The sequence below is a fragment of the Merops nubicus genome, unplaced genomic scaffold, assembly GCF_000691845.1.
Source record: "Merops nubicus isolate BGI_N331 unplaced genomic scaffold, ASM69184v1 scaffold8200, whole genome shotgun sequence".
Lineage (NCBI taxonomy): Eukaryota > Metazoa > Chordata > Aves > Coraciiformes > Meropidae > Merops > Merops nubicus.
In genome coordinates, this window is record NW_008580807.1 from 3,635 (window position 1) to 28,917 (window position 25,283).

At 38.9% G+C, this 25,283-nt stretch overlaps 1 protein-coding gene across 1 annotated transcript in view; it reads left to right on the forward strand.

The window, feature by feature from the left end:
* Positions 1-25,283, forward strand: part of LOC103772907 (EH domain-binding protein 1-like) — a gene marked incomplete at both ends in the record, with an annotated part of 27,282 nt that extends 1,999 nt beyond the window's left edge. Inside the window, 4 exons of the mRNA XM_008940287.1 lie at positions 1,863-2,002; positions 8,787-8,909; positions 18,547-18,799; positions 25,097-25,283. Of these exons, the coding sequence (XP_008938535.1) occupies positions 1,863-2,002; positions 8,787-8,909; positions 18,547-18,799; positions 25,097-25,283 (703 nt within the window). The remainder of the gene's footprint in view (positions 1-1,862; positions 2,003-8,786; positions 8,910-18,546; positions 18,800-25,096) is intronic.

Sequence of the window (25,283 nt, forward strand, 5' to 3'; positions counted from 1 at the left end):
TCCAGGGCTCCGTCACCCTCACAGGAAAAAATTATGTGAACATGGTGTACAATATCTGTGTGTGAACTGCTCTCAGCTTTTTGTCTTCAGTGCATAGAAGAGCCTTCCCATCAACACAGTTATAGGATGCTACGGTTTTTCCCCTGTGTTTAAAGTGTTGATTTAACCTGTTGGTTATAACAGTAAGATAAAACCTTGAGTGTTCTGCTTGAACCAAAAGGTCTTTGTGCCTTCCTGCTAGTTACTTGTTTTATATTTATTAATATTAATATTTTTGTCTGTAAGTACCTAATTGTCCTGTGTAACTGTGAGTTTTGTAGTCCTTTTTATTTTGAACTCACACAGTAGGAAATGATTACTCCAAAGAGTTTCTGATTTTAACATCATGTTCAATCACTGAGTTTAATTCCATGTTTAATGTGCCTCTTGTGTTTCTGTGTGGATTTAAAGCATGATTAGTACATTGTTATTGCTCCTATAAATGGTACCTTTAAAATAACTAGTGTAGTTTTTTTTGGCATTGTTAGGCACAAAATCTGTGCACCTGGTTTTAGCATGATCAGCTTCAAAGAAGGTAGAATAATTTGGGTTGGAAGGGATTTGTAGAGGCACCTAGTCCATCCTCCTGCTTAAAGCAGTCAGCTGTATGATCAAACCAGTTTGCTCTGGGTTTTGTCCAGCTGCGGCTTGAAACCCCCCCAAAATAGAGACTGCGTGGTGTCTCTGGGCAGCCCATCCCACCCACTGCTGATGACTGTTCCAGCTTTTTTCTCAGATCAGGACCTCTCTGTTTTCAGCCTATGTCCACTGTCTCTCATCCTCCCACCTTGCATCACTGTCTGCTCAGCAATGCTGGCAGACTGCTGCTTCTAGGTCCTCCTGAAGCTGTCTCTTCTCTGGGCTCAGTAAGTCCATTTCCCTCAGCCTCTATTCATAGGGGAAGTGGTCCAGCCTGCAGCCATCCCAGTGGCACTCTGCTGACCTTGCTGCAGTGTATTGACACCTTCTCATGTACTGTGGGACCCAACATTGGATGAAGTACCTTAGATGCAGTCCAGTGACTCCAAGTAAATGGGGGTCATGACTTCCCTCAGTCTGCTGCTTGTGGTGATCCTGTTCTAATGTGTCTCAAGATGCTTTTGTCTCCTTTGGCTGCCAGGGCATGGTGCCAGGTCTTCTTGAGCTTGCTTACCACCAAGATCCCCAGACTGTTTTCAGCAGTGTACTTCAAGAATATTGTTTTATGAAACAAATGCACAACGATTTCTCTGACTCTTTGCCTGCTGTCATCTTTTCATCAAACATAAATTTGATATGAAAAGTGCAGTTAATTGAAAGATGTATATGCAATATAGTCAAATAAGAATTCATCTCAGCCATTGATATGTATTTTTTTTTTTGTCTTGTTAATGAATTTGCATATTTAGAAAAGAGATTTTAATTTCTGTAACAGCATCAGGAGTTCTGAATGAATGTAGTGATAGGTGTCAGGTGCAGCAGATGGGCAATAAGTCTGATGAAGAATTTTCAGTTAAATCAGAGAAAACCAGAAAAGTGTTTACAAGCATTTCTGGGCTGGTTTAAAATTTTGAGAAGCAGTTGTTAAATTGACTCTTAATGCAAGGCAGAACTGTTTTTACTTTTTAGGATTTTGTTAATAGAAAACTTTCCCTTCAGAAATTAATATACATGAGCATATTCATTTTGTTCTTTCACTGTATTCAAGATCAGATTTGAGATCAGAGACCTCCCTGAAGAAAAGAAAACATAAAAATATTTAAAGGATTTTTAATAACACAGTAATATCAGATGTAGTATTAACAGGCTGCATTTTAATGCCTGGTTTGAAATTTGTTATTTAGGGATGAAGATATGCAAAGCCTGGCTAGTCTGATGAGTATGAAACAAGCTGATATTGGAAATCTAGATGATTTTGAAGAAGACAATGAAGAAGATGAAGAGAACAGAGTGAATCAAGAGGAAAAGGCTGCAAAAATTACAGGTTGGTTTTGCCACAGGGGTGGTAAAATACAGTTCCTTTGCTAATTGCCAGCTGTCTTCCATGGATTTTATCCTTAAGCTATATTTAACTTTAAAAATATCCAAACCTAAACAAAATTTAGCATAGTTTGAAGAGGGACCCAACAATAACTCAACAAGTTTTAGTATTTGTAAATGCAAGAACATTGATATGCGTGTGTGTCCTGTTTTTAGGAGAGAATGCACTAAGTAGGTAGCATTTTGGAGAAGCAAAGACCCAAAGCAAACAGAGGAGTAAAAAGATAGAGGGAAATGGTCAGTGAGCAAGAAGGCAAAAGGATGACTGAAGTGAGATGATGAAGACAGTTGCTGGGAATAACTGTGAAATAGGTGTGCCATGGGTAGGTGCTGAGGTTCTGCTCAATAACAAGGTAATTCCAGGCAGCTTACTTCTGCATTTTGGTTGGGGGTGTCTTGTGGGAAATGAAATCAGGAAGCTCTTAGAGGACTTTAATGGAATTTGATAGTAAAGTTGTTTGAAGTGAGTTTGAAGTTTGAATTGCTGATGAAAATGCTTAAGTGTGTCTGGAATAGCTGAACTAATGGATGCAAGTCAGGTTGGGTTGTAATGATCTTAAGTTGTTGATAGAGCTCATTAAGTAGTACTGCTACATGAGTTCTGTAGGAACTCTTAGTTTAAAAGGATCAGGAAAAGATATGTTAACTTCTGGTGCAAGCTTTCATGCCTCCCAGTGCTCTTTAAAAATGCCTGTTGAAATACAGAGATTCTTCTCTAAGTTCGTGAAGAGCATCCCAAGCAGAGAAGTGAATTGTCAAGTCTGTTCTTGGAAATCCAGAGGAACATTTGCTGGGCGTCACAAAATGTTACTTTCAGTGCTTCTCTTTGAGCTTTTGTTGCAATCGAAAGGTTCAGCCTGAAGCAGTTACTGGGTAGTTGTATTTAAATATTGTGAAAGTATGAAAATATGTTTTCTCCATGCTCTACATACTCAGATGTTTTGTACCCTGGCAAAATTTCTGCACACTTACTTATGTGTCTGGCAGCGGGTGGTTTGGAAAGTCCAAAATGAAATATTTGGGAGACAGAGATAATGTGTTCTTAGTCAGGGAGCAGAGATACACCAGTCTGATTACTCCAAAATCATTCTGCAAGGGTGTCTTTTCCGTTCCCAGTGTAACCAGAATAATTCAGATATGGGTCAGAACACCAAACAGAACTTGATGTGTTCACCAGGCCATCTGATAATCACACAGAAGAGAAGGGCACATGAAGGAGAAGCTTCATTAAGTCTATATAACCTATTGTGCAGAAGGGTTTTATTAAGGTATTCCTAGATACTGTACTGGGGACTGCTGTGGCAAACCCACATGCAGAAGGACAGTGGTTGAAAAGCAGAAGATCTCGCTCCTCAACTTTATTGGTTTTGCAGTGTTCAGCATCTAAAAAAGCTAACAAATGATTTCTGAACAAACAAAAAGTTGTTGTAGATGAGACCAGTCTGTCCACTGTCCTGTGGCTTATGTAGTGAACATCACTGGAGACAGATCGGGAAGGGTGAGCTTTCTGGTGTGCAACACAAGGTCCTAGCTTGGGTTGTTCAGAGGCAATTCAGCTTTTCCATCTGTTGTAAAGGCCAGAATTATCTGTTCTAAGCAAACATCACATTACCTACTTGAAAGGCAGAAGCAGTAAGTACTTCTGAATGACACTACATCTGCTCATTGTTCAGCCTGTTCTGATACTGTTTTCTGATGATACAAGATGGGATTGGGTTTTTTGCAGATGCATTGTTGAGGGATCTTGAGAGGGGAGGGGTCAGTCTTGGACTTGCTACTTTTGTTGACTACAACAGCTGAGTTGCTTTGTTAGCCTGGCTAACTTTTCCCATGTCAGACAAGGAGAGGTGTGAGAGGGATGTTGAAGGAGGACGAGTGCACGTAGTTTCCAAAAAAAATGGGAGAACATAAAACATAGGGCAGTAAGTAAACATTAATAAATAAAATGTAAATTGTTTATTCCAGCACGTGTTCAAGACTGATTTCATTGGCAGCTGGAATAATGAATGGGAAAAACTAATGAAACATTAGGAGAAGTGCTGAGGAACCAAGGGCAAAAGAGGCAGGAATAATTGTAGAGAAACAGGAAGAGCTCTGGAAAGATGGAAATGGAGGGAAAAAAAAATGTAGTGAAGTAGTCTTTCTAAAATATATTTCAAAAATAATTGTGTTCACAGAATCCCATAAAATTAATTGAGGAAGTTTCATAACCCTTTTGAAAGCTTGCTGCTCCCAACATTTTCTCATCTGTTGCTGTGCTAGGGTGTTGGCAGCGATGCGAGCTGGAATGCCTTCACTGACTCAGAGTCCCCTGCAGCAATTCACTTTGCCTCAGTGTGCCTGTTTTCCCAACTGTGGAGTGGGAATACTGGCTGTAACTACAACATGGGAACAATGGGAGTATTACATGGTTCATGTTTGTAAGCGAACTTTGAAAAAGCAAAGTGCAAGTAGTAAAGCAGAAGGGATTATTATCCCACTTTTGACTCAGGGTCATCTCACAGCACTGTTGGGTGACTTGACGACTGAAACACAATCATTCTCAAGCCACAGCTGCAAGAGGTGCTCCAAATCTTTGTCACAGACACTGTTCCTTGTTGTGATGTGGAAAAATGAACTCTGTTGTTGGGCCCAGAGTTACATTTTTATAGATTAACAGATCTATCCACCACTAGAAGAACAAGGGAGACCTGCTGAATGGGGCTCTAGATGGTGCAGGTGAGTTAGGAAATGCTGCTTCTCTTCCTTGATATGTTGCCTAACTTTGGATGAGTATCTGTGCCTCTCTTTCTTCAGTTATGAAATAAGTGGTGCAATACTGAACTACCTCAAAAGCGTTGTGGAATTTGGTGTGGTCAGCATGGGAGCTGTTGTCATACAGGTGGCCTTAAGATCAGACTGAAAGGTGTTCTATATTCAAAGCACTGACTTAAGTTAAAAAAAATCTCTGTCTCAGGCTTTTCTCCCTTCCTTCCCAATATTTCTTGTTTAAATTTTCTCATGTGTAAAAGCTGTATCTCTGCCCAACTGTTGTGTGTTGTGTGAAGGTGATAGTGATATTTGTAGCCATGAAATAAGTTCCAAATATTTTGTTTCTACCCTGTTAACAAAGATGAATTTAAACCTTCCAGAACTATCCTGTCCTTCCTTAGTCTTCAGCTGAAGACAAGGCATCCCAATGTATTTGAAGAAATGTGGCTCATAGCTTGCAAACTTAGGGAAGTAATAAATACATTGCTTCTCTTAATGTTTTAATTGATACTTAAAGTGTCATGCTGAAGTAAGTCATTGCCTCCTGCTCCATCTGCACAGGGGCATGATGCCTGTCCTGGGGCATCACATGGGCTCAGCAATGTGCCCATGTGCTACCTGTTGCAGGAGTCTGAATCCCAGCATATTTCAAGAGCAGGCTTCTGGAGAGCAGTATGTGCAACCCTTTCTTGCCGCTTAGAAAAGCATACCTCTTAGGTAAACTTCTGATACATTTATTCCTTTTTTTGTCAGTAGCACCAACCTGCTTAAAAAAAAAAAAGAGCGAGAGAGAAGAATGAAAAAAACCCAATCTAGTGATTTATGTGACGTACTTGTAGAACAAGCTAATATATCTTTGTAGATAATGAGATTTATAAAAGATAATATAGGACATAAATCTTCAACCTCCCATTTCCACACCCCAAAATATGACATAAACCATTTAATATTGTAATGAGGAACATTGTAGTGCATACAGGTGTTTAGGTTGGCAGATGGGACCAGATGATTCAGACCACATCAAAGAATTCCCTCTTTTTTACAGCTCTGAACTTAATTTGTTATTTTCTGACATAAAAAAAATGAATTGTAATTGTTTTGGTTTGTTTTTTTTTTCCACATGCTGGCATAATGAACTGTAAATCATGTCAGCATCTCAGCCTGTTTTACACTAGTAATTAAGTTGTACTAGTGTTTTATAAGGTCAACTCTTACAAGTAAGAATACGATGTTTTCTATTGTGTATAGGTAGTATTATATTGTTCAGATCTCTGAGGTGTATATTATGATTTCATACCAAGAAACTTAGAGTTTTGGCAGTTTTGGTGTTATCTTTTATGACCATAGTCTTGTTTGTTGAAGCTAAAACTAAGGAAGTGAGGATGATGAAATTAACTCTGTGTAGATATAAATGTAATCCCTTCTAAGTAGTTTTTTTGCTTTAAGGTCAAGAACAGTTAGGAGGTGCACTTAAGTGGAATTCTGCTGTGCCTTTGTGTTTGTCAGCATAGATTATGTCCAGTTGATACTGGCAGAACAGATGATTTCTCTTGGTAGTTTGCAGGTCAGCATAGTTTTGGCAAAGCAGTTTAAATTTGGAAAAGAAGTTTTTAACTGTATGACTGAAATATTTTCAGGTTCTGGACTCTGCTTTTTGCTTCAGATTTTTTTTTATGCTGTCTGTGAAAGCGTGAAATTAAGAGTTGTGTCAGTGTGTCAACTGGTGATGCTGTTGCCCTGTGAAAAAGCAAAAGTCGCCTGCTAAGAAATTCTGGGTGGCTGTGGGCACCAATCTGAGCAGGGACAGTCAATTTTCACCTCAGTCCAACTTCTTGCTCCTTGTAACTAGTTCACAGAACGAAGATTACTGTATGAGAGTCAATGACAAATGTTTTCTTTCCTAAACAAAGCTATATGAGGAAAAAGTCAAGTTCAAACCACCAGCAAACTAAAAGCATTACAAAAAAGTAACTTCTTGTGGACACAAGAAATTGAAGTTTAAAGGAAATCCAAGAATGATTGACATAACAAGTGTGCAGTAAAGGCATCTACGTAACTTGTAAGTTCACTGATGACACCAGAAGACATCATCCATTTATTTCCTTTGGAAAAGACAGGAGATGAAAAACCTGTCAGAGGGACAGTGATATTCAAGAAGCAGGATCATCCCTCCTGCACAGGTTTCTCCTGCCTATTTGTCAGCTGGGAGGATGAGCCAGGCTGTCCCTTGCCACAGAAGCCTATGCTTGAGTTCTTTCAGAGCTGTCCCAGGCTCCTGTGGATGGGACTACTTTAGGAAGGGATCAGAGAGGAATTTTTCCCTTTGGGCCAGAAGCTACTAAAACCTAGTTGTTTTTTGTTTCGTACCAGAATGACAGAGGCGTCAATGACTTGGCTAGAATTAAACCTTAACACATTTTTTAAATTTTTCATGCATGGCAATTCAGAGCTTTCCACTATGGATAGAATGACATAGGTGACATAGGATTATATCAAACAACAAAGTGTTACTTGCATAGCATTATAGTGGCAAATTCAATCAATATATACACTCAATATGCATCCTCATAGCACAATACTGATCATACCATTTAGAAATACTAGATAAATTCAACTTGTCATAGGTCAGAATTTAATGGTGACTTACTGGTCCATGTTAAATAATCAGAGTGTGTATGTGTGTATAAATAAATTATAAAATGCATGTGTGTATATTTTTTTTGTAGCCTTAAGTGCTTGGCAGGAGGTAGAACGTTCTGGAGCTGTTTTGCTTTGATTTACAATGGTTTAAAATTCAGGTTTTCTTCATAAGGAGGAGTCTTTATATCTAGTATGTCTAAGTTTTGATCCAATGTGCATACTCACCCTCATAAAACTAATTACTGTTCCTGGCACCAGGAATCCAGCAAGGTTTTGTTTGTCTGTTATTTGAGTTTCTTTTAAATTATCACTGAAGCACCTACACAGGTTCTTTGCTGTAGATGTATCGTTGTAAGGACTTGTTCTAAATGTATTCTTTTAATTAACTCTGTGTCTTCTCTTTTACTCTCTCTCTCCCTCACTCTCTGCCTTTCTAGCAACAGCATTTGTTCCACTTCTGTTTTATTAAATGCCCTTGCCTTACGTTTGTCTTGACTGGCTTCTATTTACAGAAATTGTAAACCAGTTGAATGCTCTGAGCAGCTTAGATGAAGATCAAGATGACTGCATAAAGCGAGCAAATATGCCTTCAGCTAAATCAGCCAGTTCCTCTGAAGGTCTATGAGCTTTCCTCCTTTCTTTCTGTTTCTTATTGTCTGTATTTACTGTGACCTGTTACCTTTTGACTCCTGCTTGCATTCAGCTGTCAGTTTTATCTCTGTGCTTCCACCCAGCACGACTCTCAGTAATTTGTAGTGCATCCAACAGGTAACAACACGATAGAGAAAGAGCCTGTCTCCTCTACAGCTCCGTTGTCATCTGATAATGAACAAGAAAGAAAAAAAAAAAAAAAATTTGTTTGTTTTCGTTTTTTAAAGAAATCACAGACCCAAAGCCCAAAACATTAGTTGTGCAGTCAGTAATACTTGATCTCTCTAACATGACAAAATGTCCCCTCTCTGATTTTATGTGCATGTTACATCCAGAAATTAAAATTTCCTGCCAATAGTTGACATGTATGTGAATAAATAAAAAGAAATTGCTGTGTTTAGATTTTTAGATCTGCAACATTTATTTAATGAAGGTGATAGAAGGCTTTCTTAGTAATCTTTTCTGTTACATAATGTCCTGATCAGCAAATAGAAATTTCATCCATTTCATTTTTTCCTCCTCTGTTGGTGTGCTTACTGAAGTGCATTATTTCAGTTGTGCGGTTCGTGCCATACCCCGGTACAGTGTTTCAGGGGACTGTTGATGCAGAGGTTTTTTTTGATCTTAAAATATGTTAAATGAACAGCTTATATCTATATTAAAATGATATTCCTACTTGTTTGTAGAGCTTATCAATAAGCTTAATTTTCTGGACGAAGAGGAGCAAGACCTGGCCAACTCTAGTATGAACCCTTTTGGTGATCCTGACACAGCAGAATTAAATCCATTTGGAGACCCTGATGCAGAAGGTAATAAATTTGTTTTACATAGTTCATTGGTAATTGCAAATGCATAATGAAACATGATTGGGTTTTTTGTTTTTATTTTTGTTTTTGTGTTGTGGTAGGGTTACAAATGAAAAATGTTGTTTTGATTAAATACAATTATTACAGGGATACTGAGGTGACGTCGGAATAGCAGTGACACAGTTGCCACTGGAAAATGTGTTTATCCTTCAAGTCATCTTTACATGGGTTTTTCCACCATCAGCTAAGAGTTGGACCGAAGACTTAGATCTATCAGATGTGTAACTAGTATACCTCATGTGGTATAAATGAGCAACACATACAGTCAAGTGCCTCTGTTCCTTGTGGATTCTGGTTTATAGCAGAACTTCCTTCACTGCAGTCTTCACTGCATCATAGCTATTCTTGGTTGGCACTAATCTTCATTATTATAATTTAATTGTATCTTTTTTATTTTTTTTTTTTGCTTTTATGGCTTCCTCAGTTAAGCCTTCTGGCACTGTTTGGTAGGTGTTAATCCCCTTTCTACACTGACATGGTCATTCTTGTTCTCTTTGAGTGAGAAATACAACCCCTGTAAGTTTTTGATGTGATAAGACTTTGGCCATAAAGCCAGAAAGGAACACCAAGACAGCAGGAGTCTCTGCTGTCCTCAACTCCACGTCCAGATCTGCAGATTCCATCTGCTGCCATAAAAAAAAAATCAAACCAAACCATAAAAAACACAAACACCACTTTCTTAGTTTGCAGCTCCTTGAAATGCCAGTCCATAGTTAATTCCCAAGTTTGAAGCTGTACTCTACCTTTCGTTTCAAAGCTCCAAGACTTTTCTTCCCACACAAAATACCAAGGAGCATTTGCCATCTTTGATGAAACCCCAGGAACCACTCTGACAGTGGAGAACTACACTGAGCAGCAACAGTCCAGGGTACAGCCATGGGATTTCTAATGCCAGGTCTAATGAGGATGCATGTATGAGCTGAAGCTTCCACTTGTGGTTCCTGTCTTTCTCTGGACAAGCTGAATGTTTACTCACAGCAATGCTTTTTTGCCTTTGGAGTTCACAGAGGCCAGTGTGGGTGGTGACTGATGTCCCGTCATACTTGGCTGTAGTGTAGTCTCACAGCTTGTATTTCTCAAGCAGGGACATTGCACTAATCTTCTGTGTTTGGCCATTGAAGCCATAAATTCACTATCCCAAGCCGCTTCTCCATCCTTTAAAGTTGTCAGGTGTTTCTAGAGCTGCAGAAGTGATTTGTTTCGGCTTTCTGATATATGGGATTTATATTCTGGTCTGGATCTTTGGCTTTGTCTTCTGTCTGTTCCTTGGTTGTGAGTTCCCTTAAGAACATAGGAGGAGGCAGAATAACCAGGGATATAAAACACCTATTCTCATCCATCTAGTTGTCCCTACAATACTTGCTCTAAGTGACTCAGCCTATATTCCTTTCTTCCTTCTCTGTTGTAGAAAGAAGATCTCCCTTCTGCCTGGAGAAAGCTGTACAAGTCCCATCCTACCTAAACTTCTGTCTTCCAGACACAACTTTCCTTTCTTTTCCAGAGAGAACCTGCTCTGGCAGAAAGCAGCAGATGTTCTGACCACAGAATACAGGGACCATTCCTTCTCACAGAATCATAGAGTCGTTTTGGTTGGAAAAGACCTCTAAGGTCATTGAGTCCAACCGTTAACCCTACTCTACCAAGTCCACCACTGAACCGTGTCTCTAAGCACCTTATTTGCATGTCTTTTAAATACCTTCAGGGACGGTGAATCTACCACCTCTCTGGGCAGCCTGTTCCAATGCTTGATAACCTTTTTGGTGAGGAAGGTTTTCCTAATATCCAACCTAAACCTCCCATGGAACAACTTGAGGCTACTTACACTTGTCATATCACTTGCTCACTTGGGAGAAGAAATTGACCCCCACTCACTGCAACCTCCCTTCAGGTAGTTGTAGAAAGTGATAAGGTCTCCTCTCCTCAGCCTCCTTTTCTTCAGACTTAACAACCTCAGCTCCCTCAGGCACTCCTCATAAGACTTGTGCTCTAGGCCCTTCACCAGGTTCATTTCCCTTCTTTGGCCATGCACCAGAACCTCAGTCTTGTAGTGAGGGGCCCAAAACTGAGCACACTGAGTTTGGGTACTCGAGGTATGGCCACACCAGTGGCGAATACAGGAGCCACTTACATAATCACTTCTCTAGTCCTGCTGGCCACACTTTTTCTGATACAAACCAGGATGCTGTTGTCTCAGGGACAGGGTGATAAAATCTGGTGGTGTTTTTGAGTGCCAGTATAGCTTGACACTTCATGTCATGTTCACTGTAAGCAGCCTACTCATTCCTCTGGGTCTGTTTTGTGTGCTTGGGCAGTCTCAGGGCTCAGACTGTTGGATCCCCAAAGAATTCTCATCTACACAGCTGTGGGCAGCAATGCTGAGTTGTTAGGCGTGTGTACCAAATATTCCTCCCACACGTTGTCTCTATTATCCATCAGTCAACATACAACAACATGACAGTGACTTTGATAAACAGGGTGTCACTGGATTCTTCCTACTGTGTCATAAGCTGTTTTTTTATTTGGGAGGGTTGGACCTACTGTAAGGTTCATGTGACAGCAGTATGTCTTCCTGGAGCACTGAACCAAGTGGAAGATCTGAGGCATTTCAAGCTATCACACGGAGAGTGGGACATGTGGTGTGGCATTTTTAAATCTTTTACTTTATAATTAGTGGCTCCCCAGAGATTCTTCTAGTTACCTCAGACTGCTTTGAGGAGTGCTGGCCCTTTCAATCCAGGGCTGACTTGGCCCTATAACAGGCACTGGTTGTGTCTGTCTTGCCCTGCTTGGCCTTCTTGATATGTGCCTTTCCTCCAGTTGTCTTCCTCCACAGAAAGTCAAGGGGAAAAAACAGTGCTAAGACAAATTAGATAAGACAGTTCTGGTCTTCAGCAACAGCAGGAATCTGCCATGTATGTCTGTGGCTAATTGGATCGGTGTCTTTACATGGGGAGTACCTAAAACTTACTGTTTTGGGGAGATTTCCTTTTGTTTTGGGCTGCATTTTGAAGCTACACAATACTGCAGCTGTTCTCACCCTGTTGCCCTACTGCAGAAGGCTGCCCTGTTTGTTTCCGATTTGGCCACAGGCATATTCCCTCATAGTTTAAGATATTTCCTCTATTTTAAGACCTCAGTGGAACTTTCATTGCTGCCATGTGTTTTTAGGAAGCTGTTTGAGGCTATGCACACCTGTTTGCTTTTGCCTCCTTAAGTGTATGTGACCTTTTTGGTGTCCACCTCAGGAGCCTGGGAGCATGACAGAGGTTCAGGAGTTTAAAGCAGACTTTTTCCTATAGTCTTTAAGAGTCACGTTACCTGTTTCACTTGTCTTGTGGTCTGCTTAAATCAAGAAATTAACCTTTTCTGCATGCAGGGTTGAAGTATTTTCCTATTGACTACATTTTAGTCTGCTTTATCTTTTCATCTGGACAAGGAAAAATTGTGAATTTAGACTTTGGGAAAGTTCAGACTCTTTCCATAGAATTTGTTAGTTAGTTTCCCCAGGATGTGCAGAGCAGCCATCTGGAGCCTACTTTCCCCAGTACTTGACCACCAAATGCTAGGAGGCACGATGTGCCATTTGGCAGAGATATTCCAGGGACATGCCTGTCAAGCCTGTAACCTGTGCACTTAGTGAAGGAGTGCTTAGAGTCACCCAGAGTATGAATATGTAGGTATGGACAGTCAGTCAAAGAGTATGGAGGATTACTTGCCAGTAGATCCTTGTTTCCTAGACAGGTATTTCACCTGCCTGTTCACAAACCATGTGCCTTCCCTCCTTCTTCCTAATCCCATAATCACCTAACCCTGGGAATGCAGGGTGGAGAGAAACTAGAGGGGTGAGTGCTCCCAGTCTCCTTGTGCACACTGTGGCTGCAGTGTGTGGCAGAGACTCATCCACAAGCTGTCTCTGGATGCTGCTGGAGTTTAAAAAGTTCTTTGTGTAGATGATCTCACATGCACAGTGGAGTCAATGTGCTTGTGAACACCTCACCTCAAAAAACCCTTCAACTGTGTTTCTTGGTTGACATGGCAAGTTGAGGCTTATTTGCTCTGTATCTAGTAGATCAGCTAGACATTAGAAATCTGAAAAATAAAAAAACAATCTCTTTGAACAGTGAATCACTACAGCTTTATACTATAACAAGTGATCACAGGACAACTGCCTTTTGGTTTGTCGCTTAGTCAGCTGATTTCAGAGTTCAGTTGTAATGTAATTTTTGTGCAAAATGTATTTCCTTATTGGGCAAGTCAATGTATACAACAAATGCAAGCAGAAGACACCACACTTGCAGTGGCCCAGATATATTTTTGAATTAGGTGGGGAATGCAAATTTTGAAGTTGCATATGACCAATACAAGTTTCCTGCAACACACCTGAGACATGAAGTTGGCATTGCCTCCTTCTTTCATTTAAGCCAGCATTTACTTTACCAATGACCTTTTGTGTAGACTTCTGAGCTCTCTGCAGCACATATTACACTGGAAATGAAAACAGTGCTACAGTGCAGTACCAAACCCCAGAATCCTTCTAGGATAGTCCTAAGGAGAGCAGTACAAGAACAAACGTAGAGGAAAACAATTACTCTGTGCCTTCTCCTTATATTTCTTAATGAAATGTAACATTTTGCTGGTGTGTGTATTAATAAAAGTAATGGAAGATCATCAGTGGTTTAGTGGGATGCCAGTCATTATACTTTCTAGAAATATTGGGAAGTCACATTTTTCTTCTGTACTGTTTGTTACGCTGCTCACATCCCCGTTGTGAGTGTGTGTCTGGCAGTAGTGCATTAAGTGGCATAACTAAACATCTTTCACATGTGGCTTGTTCTTTCATCCTCTGCCAAGGGGAAAGTGGTATGTGTAATGTTTTGGTGGGGTTTTTGTTTGGTTTTAAGAGATGTGTCACAATATGTTTGTGTTACAAAAGGCAAGTGGGTTGAAGGGTAGGGTGATTTTTGGAGATCCTCTGGGAACTGGAAGGCTGATTGTGCAGATAGGTAGTGCCAGAGTGATTACTATCACAAGCAGTCTTTCTCAGTGGAGTTAGGGCAAGTAATGTTTTCAGAATCTGGCACAAGAGCAGCTGGTGCTTCTGCTGCAGTAATAATTCTACCTCCCCTCTTGTCACTCCTACCCCTGTGGCTTTATTACTTAACTATGCAAAATTATTGTGGATATGACTCTTGGAGTGCCAAACTAAACGTCTATTTTTTTTCCCCCCCTATATATTGGTGTAGAGAACCAAAATCAAAACCAAATAGTTCAAGTAGAGGCTAGAATCCTGTGTTTTCAGCTGTGATTAATGATTAGGGGGAAACAGGGTAATCTGTGAACTCTGTCGTGTAAAATCGGCCTGAAGAGGAAAATAAGCTGTTGTATGTTCAGTCCCTGAAAATGCACTTCCCAACATCATCAGGTCCTTGAGAAAATGAGAGTGTCCTCATTACAGAGGAGGCAAGAATGGCTGCAGCTTGAAGAGTGGTGGTGTTGAGTTGCTGTTTTAGCAATTTAATTTGTTACAGAGAAGTTCATAAAGTGATGACTAACACTTGACATAAAAAACTAGTCCTCAAGCGTTTTGGAGACCCCCATGGGAGAAAGCCTGGTTGGGTTCAGGTGGGGACCCTCGTGGGGACTCTTCCTCCTGTGGAGACATTAAAGGAAGCAGAGGGGAAATAATAATAGTATCCTGGATGACAAGAGGAGAGGGAATGAGCAGTCAAGTGAAGAAGGTTCTAGTTTAGCACCTACAAAATTCTGCCTATGAAAATGCCTTGAAAGTGGTATTTTTAGAAGCTCTTTTAATTTTAGCCTGCGTGTATTATTTTGTGAAATCTTTTTATTAATCATAAGCTAGAGGTCTCTGAGCACTGATCTGAAATGCTGCACATGCAAGGCCAAACCTGTGGTTACTGCTGAGCCAAAGAACAAGAGAAAGAATTTAATCCTAGTTCGGGCTATAGCACTCAATCCATAGTGTTGAAATAAAAAGAATTGCAAAAACTATTTGTACTGCCCTTTAAAATTTATGCTAATTAAACAAGCATTTAACTCATCATTTCCAGGAGCCACTTAAAAGCAAATTAAAAATAAAAGCTTACAGTATAGTTTTAAGAGATTGTTTCCTTGAATGTCTTTAACTTCAGGAAATATTATTGGCATTCCTTCTAGTAATATTTGAATGCTGCTTGTGAATTATCAGCACATTTTGCTCAGATATGATGTCTGTTTTTCAGGAGATTCATGTGCAGCAATCTATCGTATGGAGTACAGAAGCAGGAATTGGTACTTGGGTACTCTCTTGATAAAGTATTTTAAGATTTGAGCAAAGATTAAAGTAGCAAAAGGTTTGGTTAAAACAACAGTAAGTTTCAAAATTTGAACAGGGCATATAGCAGCCATTTTTCTGCATTTCCTTAAGTTGCTTCTGCTTTTTATATGAAACTATCTTTTGAGGGCAGATCTCAAAAACATTTCAGCTTGGCCTAGTTCAAATCACTAAATGTGTGGATAACATTTGAGTAGTATCCTGAGTGCCATGAACTTCAAGTCACACATATTTTGCCTAATTTTAGACATAACAGTTTGAACATTTACCTGTGAGCTTTGACTGCAAAGGGGTCTAGCTTAGCTGCAGGTAAGGGTGTTGCTTCTGCTTGCCACAACCACTTACACTGGACACTAGAGTGATGTGAGTAAGCCAGTGTAGAACCTCTTTTCCAGTTTTAGCTTAAATAAATGAAGAAATACACTTAAATGTTGGACTCTGATGTATTTAATCTATAATACTGTCGAAGGGTTCTTGCTTGATTTGATCAGATTTGCTTTTTAAGAATTTCTGCCTTGAATGATTTCTTTTGCCTTGTCAGTTAAACTGTAGACCTTCAATATTATTTTATTGTGGCCATCTCTGAAACATCTTTCAAATGTGGGCTTACAAACAAATCACCACAGATAAACTAGGATGTGAGCTTAATATGCATCACCAACTTTCCAGTAACTACCCTTTCTCCCAGGGTGTAAGTGCCCAGTAGTTTGTTCCCTTATATTAAGGGAAGAGCATGTTGTATTTACTTTGGGATAGGGGTGAACACATACACTCCAGCTGACATACTGCAAACACACACCCTGATTTATCCTGCAGGAGTTTGTCTATATGCCTATCTATCTCCTAAGACACAGCTGAAATGTTGCTTTATGACATTCAGGTGAGTCTTAACCAGTTTGAACAGTAACAGAACCTCCTTTTTAGGTTTATCTAAGACGATTATTGCAACCCTGTTTATTTTTTGTTCTACTGTTAGTCACAAGGATTTTGATTAATTAGTTCCTTTTAGAACACGTTTTGGTAGTGTACAGACTGACTGTTAAGTGTAATAATAACTTGTTGTGATCTCACTTTACCTTTGTCTCATCCCATTGAAGTGTAGTGTCTGATTTACACTTCTTGGTCTCCTTTTTGACTCCAGTTTTCAACTTGAAACAGTGATAGATGTATTCTGAATTTGGAATTAAATATAAAAACTTAGGAGATACTTAAGAGATAGGTGTAAGTACTCTGTATGTTGCTTATTTAATGCAAAGTTGGACCGGGTTGCAGAGGGAATAAGAAACCGCAGACCTCACCTGTAATTAAATATTTTTTTTAATACAATTTTATGAATAATCACCATAGGGAAATCTCATGAGCACAAGCACTATATATAGGTGTAAGTCTGTCTAGTTAAAGCCTGAAGTACAATTTTATTTTAATTCACCCAGCTGAGCTCGCCCTCAGTCTTAGATGAGTGTATCTCCTGAGTGCCCACATTGGGCTTAAGTAAGATTTTGAGTATTTTTTTTCTGTTATTCCAGCCAAATTAATTTGGTGTCTACTTTCTGACCATACAGTAAATACTCCACCACTTCAGGAACAGACCCTTAGAAATGGTATAGAAAACAATATGATAACATAGTCTTTGAGGTTCAAATCTGAAGAACCAAGAAAAGCAGCACTAGAAATCTGAGGTTTTTCCTAAAATGAAATCTTTCCAGTTCCTGGTACATCTCAATTGTTCTGAGAAGGACTAAAGCCTTTCCTGCTCCAAAGCTTTGCCCTGGTTTTAGCCCAATGCGTAGATAGGCGAAGCTGCTACCTGCATCTGGGGAGCTTGTTCCTGTCCAACTAGGAGTGGCTCTTGTTCAAACTGTAGATTACAGTCAGTCACACTTCTGGGGGGCAGGGCTTTCTGTCATCTTGAGCTGTGCTAAGGGCTGGAGAGGGAGAACTGGAAGCTTACTGCAGAGCAGAGAACACTTACATTTTTTTGACCTTTGGAGGTCCCTTCCAGCCCAGACATGACTCCATGGTTCATTTTCTAGCAATTCACCAGTATTAGCAACTTCAGTACATTGTCCATCCAAGACCAAGCAACTACAGTGCTATTTCTTTCACTTGCTCTTTCCCTTGTATAGTTGTGTGACTGGTGATTTTGGTCTTCCCAAGTATTTAGTGACAAACACACTTGGAACTCCACCTTTTTCTTTTTCAGAGCCTTGCTACAAATAATGTTTAAAGTTTTTCTTTTAAAGCTAAAACGTACGTTTTGTTCAATTTAGTAACCATTCATCTGAAAAGCAAACACTTTTTATTAAGGGATATGTGGGAGTGGTTATTGAAAATCAAGTTTTGCTAACACTACATTGAAGTTCTTATTTGCATAGATTTTGAAACTACATCATATCCAGTATTGAACTGAGCATATGATGATCCAGAACGAGTAAAATTAACATTACTAAGGGCCTTTGTAAGAAATGTTGTATCACTGTGCAGGGATTTGTATTATTCAATATCCAGCAGCCATTCACTTTTGTGTAATGTTCTTTCTGTAGTGTCTGTTACTCTAAAGAACTGCATGTACTTCCAGGTTGTTAATAACTTTTTGTTGTACAGCCCAAATAATAGCTGAGTAACTTGATTATCTGTCTCTTTAGGGTTGATTTAAAGTCATTTTTACTGTGAGACTATGTATTGTTACAGGAGCAGTGAAAATATGTATGTTTTGAAACGTAATTACTGGTCATGCCTAATAAGTGGTTTTTAGTTCAGTCATTTTAAGAAATGGAAAGAACACCTATGTGATATCACCATTTTTAATATCCAGTAAAATTAATTGTATTATAAAAGACAGGTTATCTTTATTCTTTAATAAGAGCTCAGATAAATAATTAAGAACATTTTGTTAGGATACAAATTGGCTAATAGCTTGGGAAAATGTTTTAAAATGTATTGCAATACCATTTGTATGACAAATAAGGAAACTAATAAATTAGGTAGAGAGAGCTTTACTGAGTGAGAAAATGAAACTTATTCAATATACTCTAGATGAAACAACCTTTTGAAAGACCTATTTTTGAATAAACAAGGTTGCTCTGTAAATAAATAAAGCATGAAAATTCATTTAAGGCTAGGGCTGTGTGTGTTGAGAGTTAAGAAACAGACCTTTTCATAAGCCTTCAAAATATAAAGATCTGATAAAATGGTTTCCATTTTTTTTGTGTTAAAACTCTTTAATGATTTTTTGGTGTTTGGTAGAACTCAATGCCGAAATAGCCTCATCTGCAAAGCCAGAAGAAAGTTTCTATGCCGACAATTACAATCCCTTCAAGGATGAAGATGCCCCAGAGTACTTGAATCCATTTGATGAGCCAGATCCTGAGCCTGAAACATTTGTAACTGTAAGAGATTCTCCTCCACAACCTCCAAAAAGGAAGAATGTCAGACCAGTGGATATGAGCAAATACCTCTATGCAGATACCTCTAAAGCTGAAGAGGAAGAACTAGATGAGTAAGTATGCTTCTTCATCTTTCAGCAGCTTTGGAAGCATTAGTGGGATCCCTGGCTTAATCTTGAGGCGTGCTGGGTTCAGCCATGTTGATTCTTAATTATCTCCTTAGGACAGTCTGATCCTTATGCAGCTCAGCAGCAGGAAATACCATACCCCCAAGTCATGCTATTCAACTGAACATGATCAGTTAGGAAACTTTTCTTTGCCTCATTGATAGCAAACTACTTGATAGGGAGCAAGTCTGTATACCTTTTTGGCACTTCATGCCCTGACAGTTATAAATGATCCAAAACTTAAGGAGCTGCAGAGTTTGGTCCTTTCTGTCCTTTTTGCCATTATCTTTACTACATAAAATATTTTTTGTTATTGATAACGGAGAGTTTGTTTTAGATGGGTAAAGTATTTAAAAAGGAAGAGTGTTTTGCAGTCTGCATGGCACATTTTTGATTCTCATAAAACTAAATGTCTTTATGGAAAAGATAACACCACATGCCTTTTCTTAGGTTGTTTCTTTTATCATTACTACACATAAAACTTTTATAAACTCCCACTGACTGCCTTGTATTATAGTACAGAAATCAGACAAGGACTAAGAGCTTTTTGCAATAGCTCTGCAGCCTGGGAGGTTTGAAGGTATATACTTCTTGTTTGTGGTCATTAGTCACCAACCACACCACTCATGAGGCAGTTTATGGTGATTGCGTGTGAGCAATTTTACAGACAACAACTGCAATTAACATTTAGTTTTACATTATTTAATGAGATTTATCATGGCATGACCTTTACATTGCTTTCATACTTAATATTAACACAGGTGTCATATCATTATCTTTCTATGTTTATAGCTATGTTCTAGGAAGTTGTAGGATTCACATACACTCTAAGAGAGATATATAAAGGAGATATATAAAGGAAACTGCAGGGTTTTTTCTTTTTAAAGCTTTGTGGCCATGGATTTGTTGTTGTTTGTTCTGTGAAGGAGAAGAAAAAAAAAAAAAGGGAGAGCATTGGGGAATTACATGTTTGCTTCTGCCAGCTCCATTCATCAGGGCAGTGCCTGAACAAACAGCACTGGCTGCTGTGTCTTCAGAGCACAGTCTGGTGACAGTCACACCAGACATCCCTGATCATTTGCTGGTTACTGGAATCTGCAGGGAGAAAACATATATGCACTTTATACCTGCAAAGGTGTGGGTATAGGGGACAGCAAAGACTGGGAAAAGCAGAAAAAGCAAAAGCTACAGGGATGGCAAGTGAAGAATTTTCTCTGTTTTATATTTATACTCACGTTTCCACACTAAACAAATCTGTGCCAAATGGGCTTGCAGCAGCGTTGTAACAGGCAGCCTTGTTTTTGTTGTGTTCTGGACTGTAGATTTCTCTAGCCCTTTGTTTACAACAGCCGCCTCCTTATATTAATGACTCCCACTTGCTTTATTCCTTTTTTTTTTTTTTTAAAGATAAAAATAAACTTCCCATAGGCAGATCCTACTCTGAGATAAATCTGATCTTATATTTTTATTATAAAAGCAGTCTCCCATGGAAAGATGGAAGGATAAGGATTCAAAAAGCATCATAAAATAGCTTTTTATGTCTTTTACGTAAGGGTTTTTTTATGTCCTGACCCCCAAAGTAGCTTCCTCTCCACGTTTTCCTCTGAGGTTACAGGAGCACCATGTTGAAAAAAGACGTGGGGACCGTTTGTTAAATGTATGGGGTAGAAGTGTGGCAAGGAGAAACTTGGAATCTTGATACTGAAATGCTTTGGAGGAAGAAATGTGATAATAAACCTCCAAACTATGAGTATGGGACTTGTGATCATAACTCACAACTAACTCACAACTACAAGCACTGTTATGCCTTACATCATGTCACTAATTTTCCATTTTTCAGTAGAAAGTTTCTGCTAAGATATAACACAGTGAGCACCAAAAGAAAGAATTTTGTAGGCAGTCCAAGTTGGTAGTTTTTATGTGCCCTAAATCGTGAAGGTTTATGTCCAGCTAAGTGGTTGGTCTTCTTCCAAATCCTGTTAAGATCTAGGCTTCCATTTGTGGCAGATAGTTCCACAAAACCAAGATCTCACAAGAAATGTGTTTTGTTTTATTGATTGTAAATAAGTCACCTCTTCAGTCCTGTACGCTATCTCCTCTGCTGGCTTATCAAAACAATTAGTAGTGTTGGATTTATCTGCCATAAAACAGCTGCTGCATTGTCTGTCTCTAGCATGTTCACCATAACTTGTCTCTTGTCTGAGTTAAACGGTGCTAACTTTTTCAATCTCTCTTCATACAGAAGTCACTTCATCTCTCTAATCATTTTCACCGCACGCCTCTGGACCCTGTTATTTCTTCTGCTCTGTATCTATTTTAAGATGTGTTGACTTGGCCTGGGCAGTGTATTCAAGACAAGGCTGAACAACTGAGTCCTGTCACGGCATTAGAAAACTTTGCATATCATTTTCAACCTTTCTCCTAACATGTTTTGATTTTTGTTTTGTTTTGGGCAGTTTTTAATCCTTTTTAGCTACTGTTGGTCTAGTGCTTTCCCCAGGAGGGGTTTTGAATCTCATAGATGGCAGGCATGGGAAATAGAAGGCTCTTGAAAGACACGGACTGTCAATTAGGAAATACAATGTATTTTTGTTCGTGTGTCTTAAATGTTTAATTGCAGTTCTCTTAATGCATCACATGGCATTTTCCTCTTGTATTTTGTGTGAAATGTGTTGTGGAAATATGGACCCATCAGTTAGCATCAGGAGCCTTGTCCCACTCTTCTCTGGCAGATACCTAGTTCTGATTCTCGACTCAGAGCTTACACAAAGTGCCCCAAGAGCTGAACTCTGACTCCAGTTTTGTAAGACTCTCACTGTAATCTTGGAAACCAAGTACTTACCCTCACTGCACCTCTGTGAAGGATTTACCTTGGGTAATTGGCTTAATTGAAACATATTTCACTAATGGTTGTGAAGATAATGTAAGATTTCACAACATGCATAAGCAAAGCAGAGTCATAAACACAGCGAGGCGTTGCATGGTACAGAAGGACTTAGATGATCCAGAACATACATTCTCCTGTAAAACTATGCTCTCAAAACATACTTCCTCTGGCTAAATTCTCATACCTAGCTAGAGATAAGGAACACATTTTCCTTTTGTCAGTTTTGGCATTTGAATGTTAGTGTAAAATTCTGCTTTTACCTTTTTGAATTTTATATATTAAAATCAAAATGGTAGGTGGCTACCTGTTAATAAAGATCAGCACACCCTGCTAAGCTAAGCTTAATTATTTGAAAACAGCACAGCTCACCACTACTTTATAATGCTTTCAGCCTTAGTACTTCTCATTGGTAATATTGCCTGACCTTTTAATCCTACCTCACTGACAGCTTTGGTTTTTCCTCCTCAATAAAATGTTGATTTTCATTTTTATTTTAAGTTAACCAGTAAAGCTGATCAAAATAATTTTTAAATTGGTCAGAATAAAACTTGCTTTCAGATACTACTTGGCTCTGTGGCTTCTTATCTCATTAATCATTGCATGGCTTAGAGTAATGCTGTCTACTTCGAAAGACTATCAAGTTGCCATCTATTGAAGCTGCCTGTTGCACAAGAAGCCACAAGCCACTACACTGCCAATGAGAGCTTAGTGCCAGGTAGTTCATTAAGTTTGTATTTTTTAATTTTGTGGTAGATAATCAAGTATCTCTTTGGGCAAATCGTATTGTGTAGATCAATTAAATAACCTCACAGAAGTAATAAGTATAGGAACTGACCTCAGATAAAAGTGCTTTAATATTTTTCAGTTAAGGCTTTTTTCAGCCAGTCTTTTCCCATGCTGAGTTTCTTGTATAGCCACGTGGAAGCTGTTGGTCCAAACTCCCCTATGTATATCACACCTCCATGATTTCAAGATTTATGGCCTCTTTGGGCAAGAATGATTTGGGTTGTTTTTTTTCTGTATAAAACTTATTTTATCAACAATCTTTCTCAATATTTTTAAGACCACTTAAAAGCAGCACAGAGAGGAAGGCAGAAAGTGTGTGTGTGTGGTGTTCTGTCTGTGCTATAACCAAAATGTGACGGCTTAGTCTGGCTTTCAAGCAAGTTCTCTAGGAATAAAAGGCACTCACTTGTCCCCTTGTAGTACTTCATTCTGGTACCTGTGTTAGGGTAGAGATTACACACACAGTGCAGACAGTTCTGGAGCATAGAATTGTGAAAGATCATTCTTCTGAAGTTTTTAATCTCACTGATAAGGTGTGGGTTTTTTTTCTCACAGTAAATTGATTTTAACATTTTACAAATACATCTTTCTAATTCCAAGTACACAGAGGTAAATTACTTTGCTGCCAAATGTGCTGTGTCTGTTGGCTGTTCATAAGGGTAACTTGCTGAACTAAAGAAAACCTTGTGCTCTCCTGTAGAATGCACTGTTCTTCAGCCTTTATCTCTTTTATCTTCATTTTCACCTCCCTTTGAACTTTCCAGTGTCTGAAGACAGCTGAGCTGAGCTGTCGGCTAAATTAGAGCTACTGACAGCTAGGTGCATTCTCCCCTCTAGCCTGAATACTCTACTTTTTCTGCTGCCTCCCATGGAAAACACCCATCCATTTCTATTTAACTCGTTATTTTGAAGTTGCCTTTAGTTTTGATTGCACTGGTGGCTTTGTGCTTGATGGGCAGCAAAGTGGAAACACCTGAAAGTTACTTTCAGTCAGCAAATGAGTTATTTTAGTGTTAGTCTTTCCCTTTGCTTCAGTATCTGGACTTAGATCTTTCTCTGTAACAGGCAGTGGCAGGAAGGTCTGGAGTTTTTATACCTGTTCTTCACTTATGTGCTTCAGTAAACTTTGCCTTTCAGCAGCAGACTTATTTTCTGCAGTGTGGATTATTAATTGTTTGCTTTTTTTTTGAGTGAAAAGAGGATGATGGAAAAAAGCATTAAAATAATTTCTAAAATCAGTCTATGAGAGTAAAACACATTTTCATACTGAAAGTACACAAAACTGGGAGAAATTTGTTGTGTGAAATGAAACTGGATGAGTTTTTTGTTTTTCACTTGTGCCCAAATTTTGCTGTTGTAGTTCTTTGAAAACAGGGTATATTGTACAGCTCATGACTCTTACCCTGAGAGGGAATTTGTAAATGGATTTAGCTAGTATGCTGTATGCATTATTGTTTCCAACTAGAGTTCAGTACAGGGAGTTGAGATTATTTGTTGTGTTTAGTTATGCTTTATATAACTCTATGCAGATAGGTCTTTGGGAATTGCAGTGACTTAGTTACATAAACATAGTGTGAAATACATGATAAATATATCTTGCAAGGGAAGCATGGAGTAGAAAGGAATTAATTAGCATATCTGTTTCGTAGTTAGCTATCTAGTTTTGGATTGCAAAATATGAAAAGCAAATATTATGAAGAAAATAATTTGGTGCAAAGAAGGTTCTCGTAAATATCCTTAGCAGGATACAAAATTGCTGGCTCTTCCAAGTGCATGGCAGAAGCCATTATTTGATGTATTACTGATTGATTTTACCTATCTCAAACTAATAGATAAAATTTGGAAATGCTGTGGAAGTATTTACTTAGGGTGGACCAAGTGCAGAGCTGGAGCGTGAATACCAGAGTTAAGGAGGATCATCTTCTTAACTTGGGCTGCATCCGCTCGGTGGAAGATGTTTGCTATGTTTCCTAAATGAGATTTAGTTCTAAAAAACACTTTCAAAACAGACAGATGATGGCTACTGCTATCTGTAGGGAGGTATACATATGTCAGCTGCAGTTTTCTTAATGCTCTTCTCTTATCCAATGAGTGCTCTTGAAATGGTGTGGTGCCTGTATGCTGCAGACTTTAAGACACACTCAATTTGGATTGTGTACCCAGGGAGGCCAGAATTATAAGACTTGGACAGCCAAGAGTGAGGCCTCTAAAACCATGTTGAAGCATGTAGACGTGGCCTGATTGGTTACTTGTAAATCAGATCACTCTTTGATAGATAGCTAAGTATCACTGAGGAGTTAGCTTTATGCAGTTGATAAAACTTACCTAATTTACAGGTAAATTAAATCTTATTTTCATTTATAAAAATTATCAAAATTCTAAGCTAATGCAGTTTTAACTGTTGTACCTCACTTTTCAGTAGTATGAAATAATACTATCTGAAAGCACATAAAGGCAAAACATATGTGGGGTAAAAGAAGCATTAAAGTCATTGGCTTCTCTGAACAGGTCTGATTTTCAGTTTAAATTCCAAGGATGTAGCAAAGATATGTTTCCCTTCTTTTAATTAGATCAAATCCGTTTTATGAACCAAAATCAAGCCCTGCTTTAATTAAAGTTGCTCCACTGCAAGAACCAGAAAAGAAGATGAAAAGAAAGGCTCCTGAACCACCAAACCTCTTGCCAAAGCCAGAGACAGGCATGAGTGAGAACATGTCGGCTACTCCTCCATCGAGGGACCTTTCTTCTTCTCCTAAG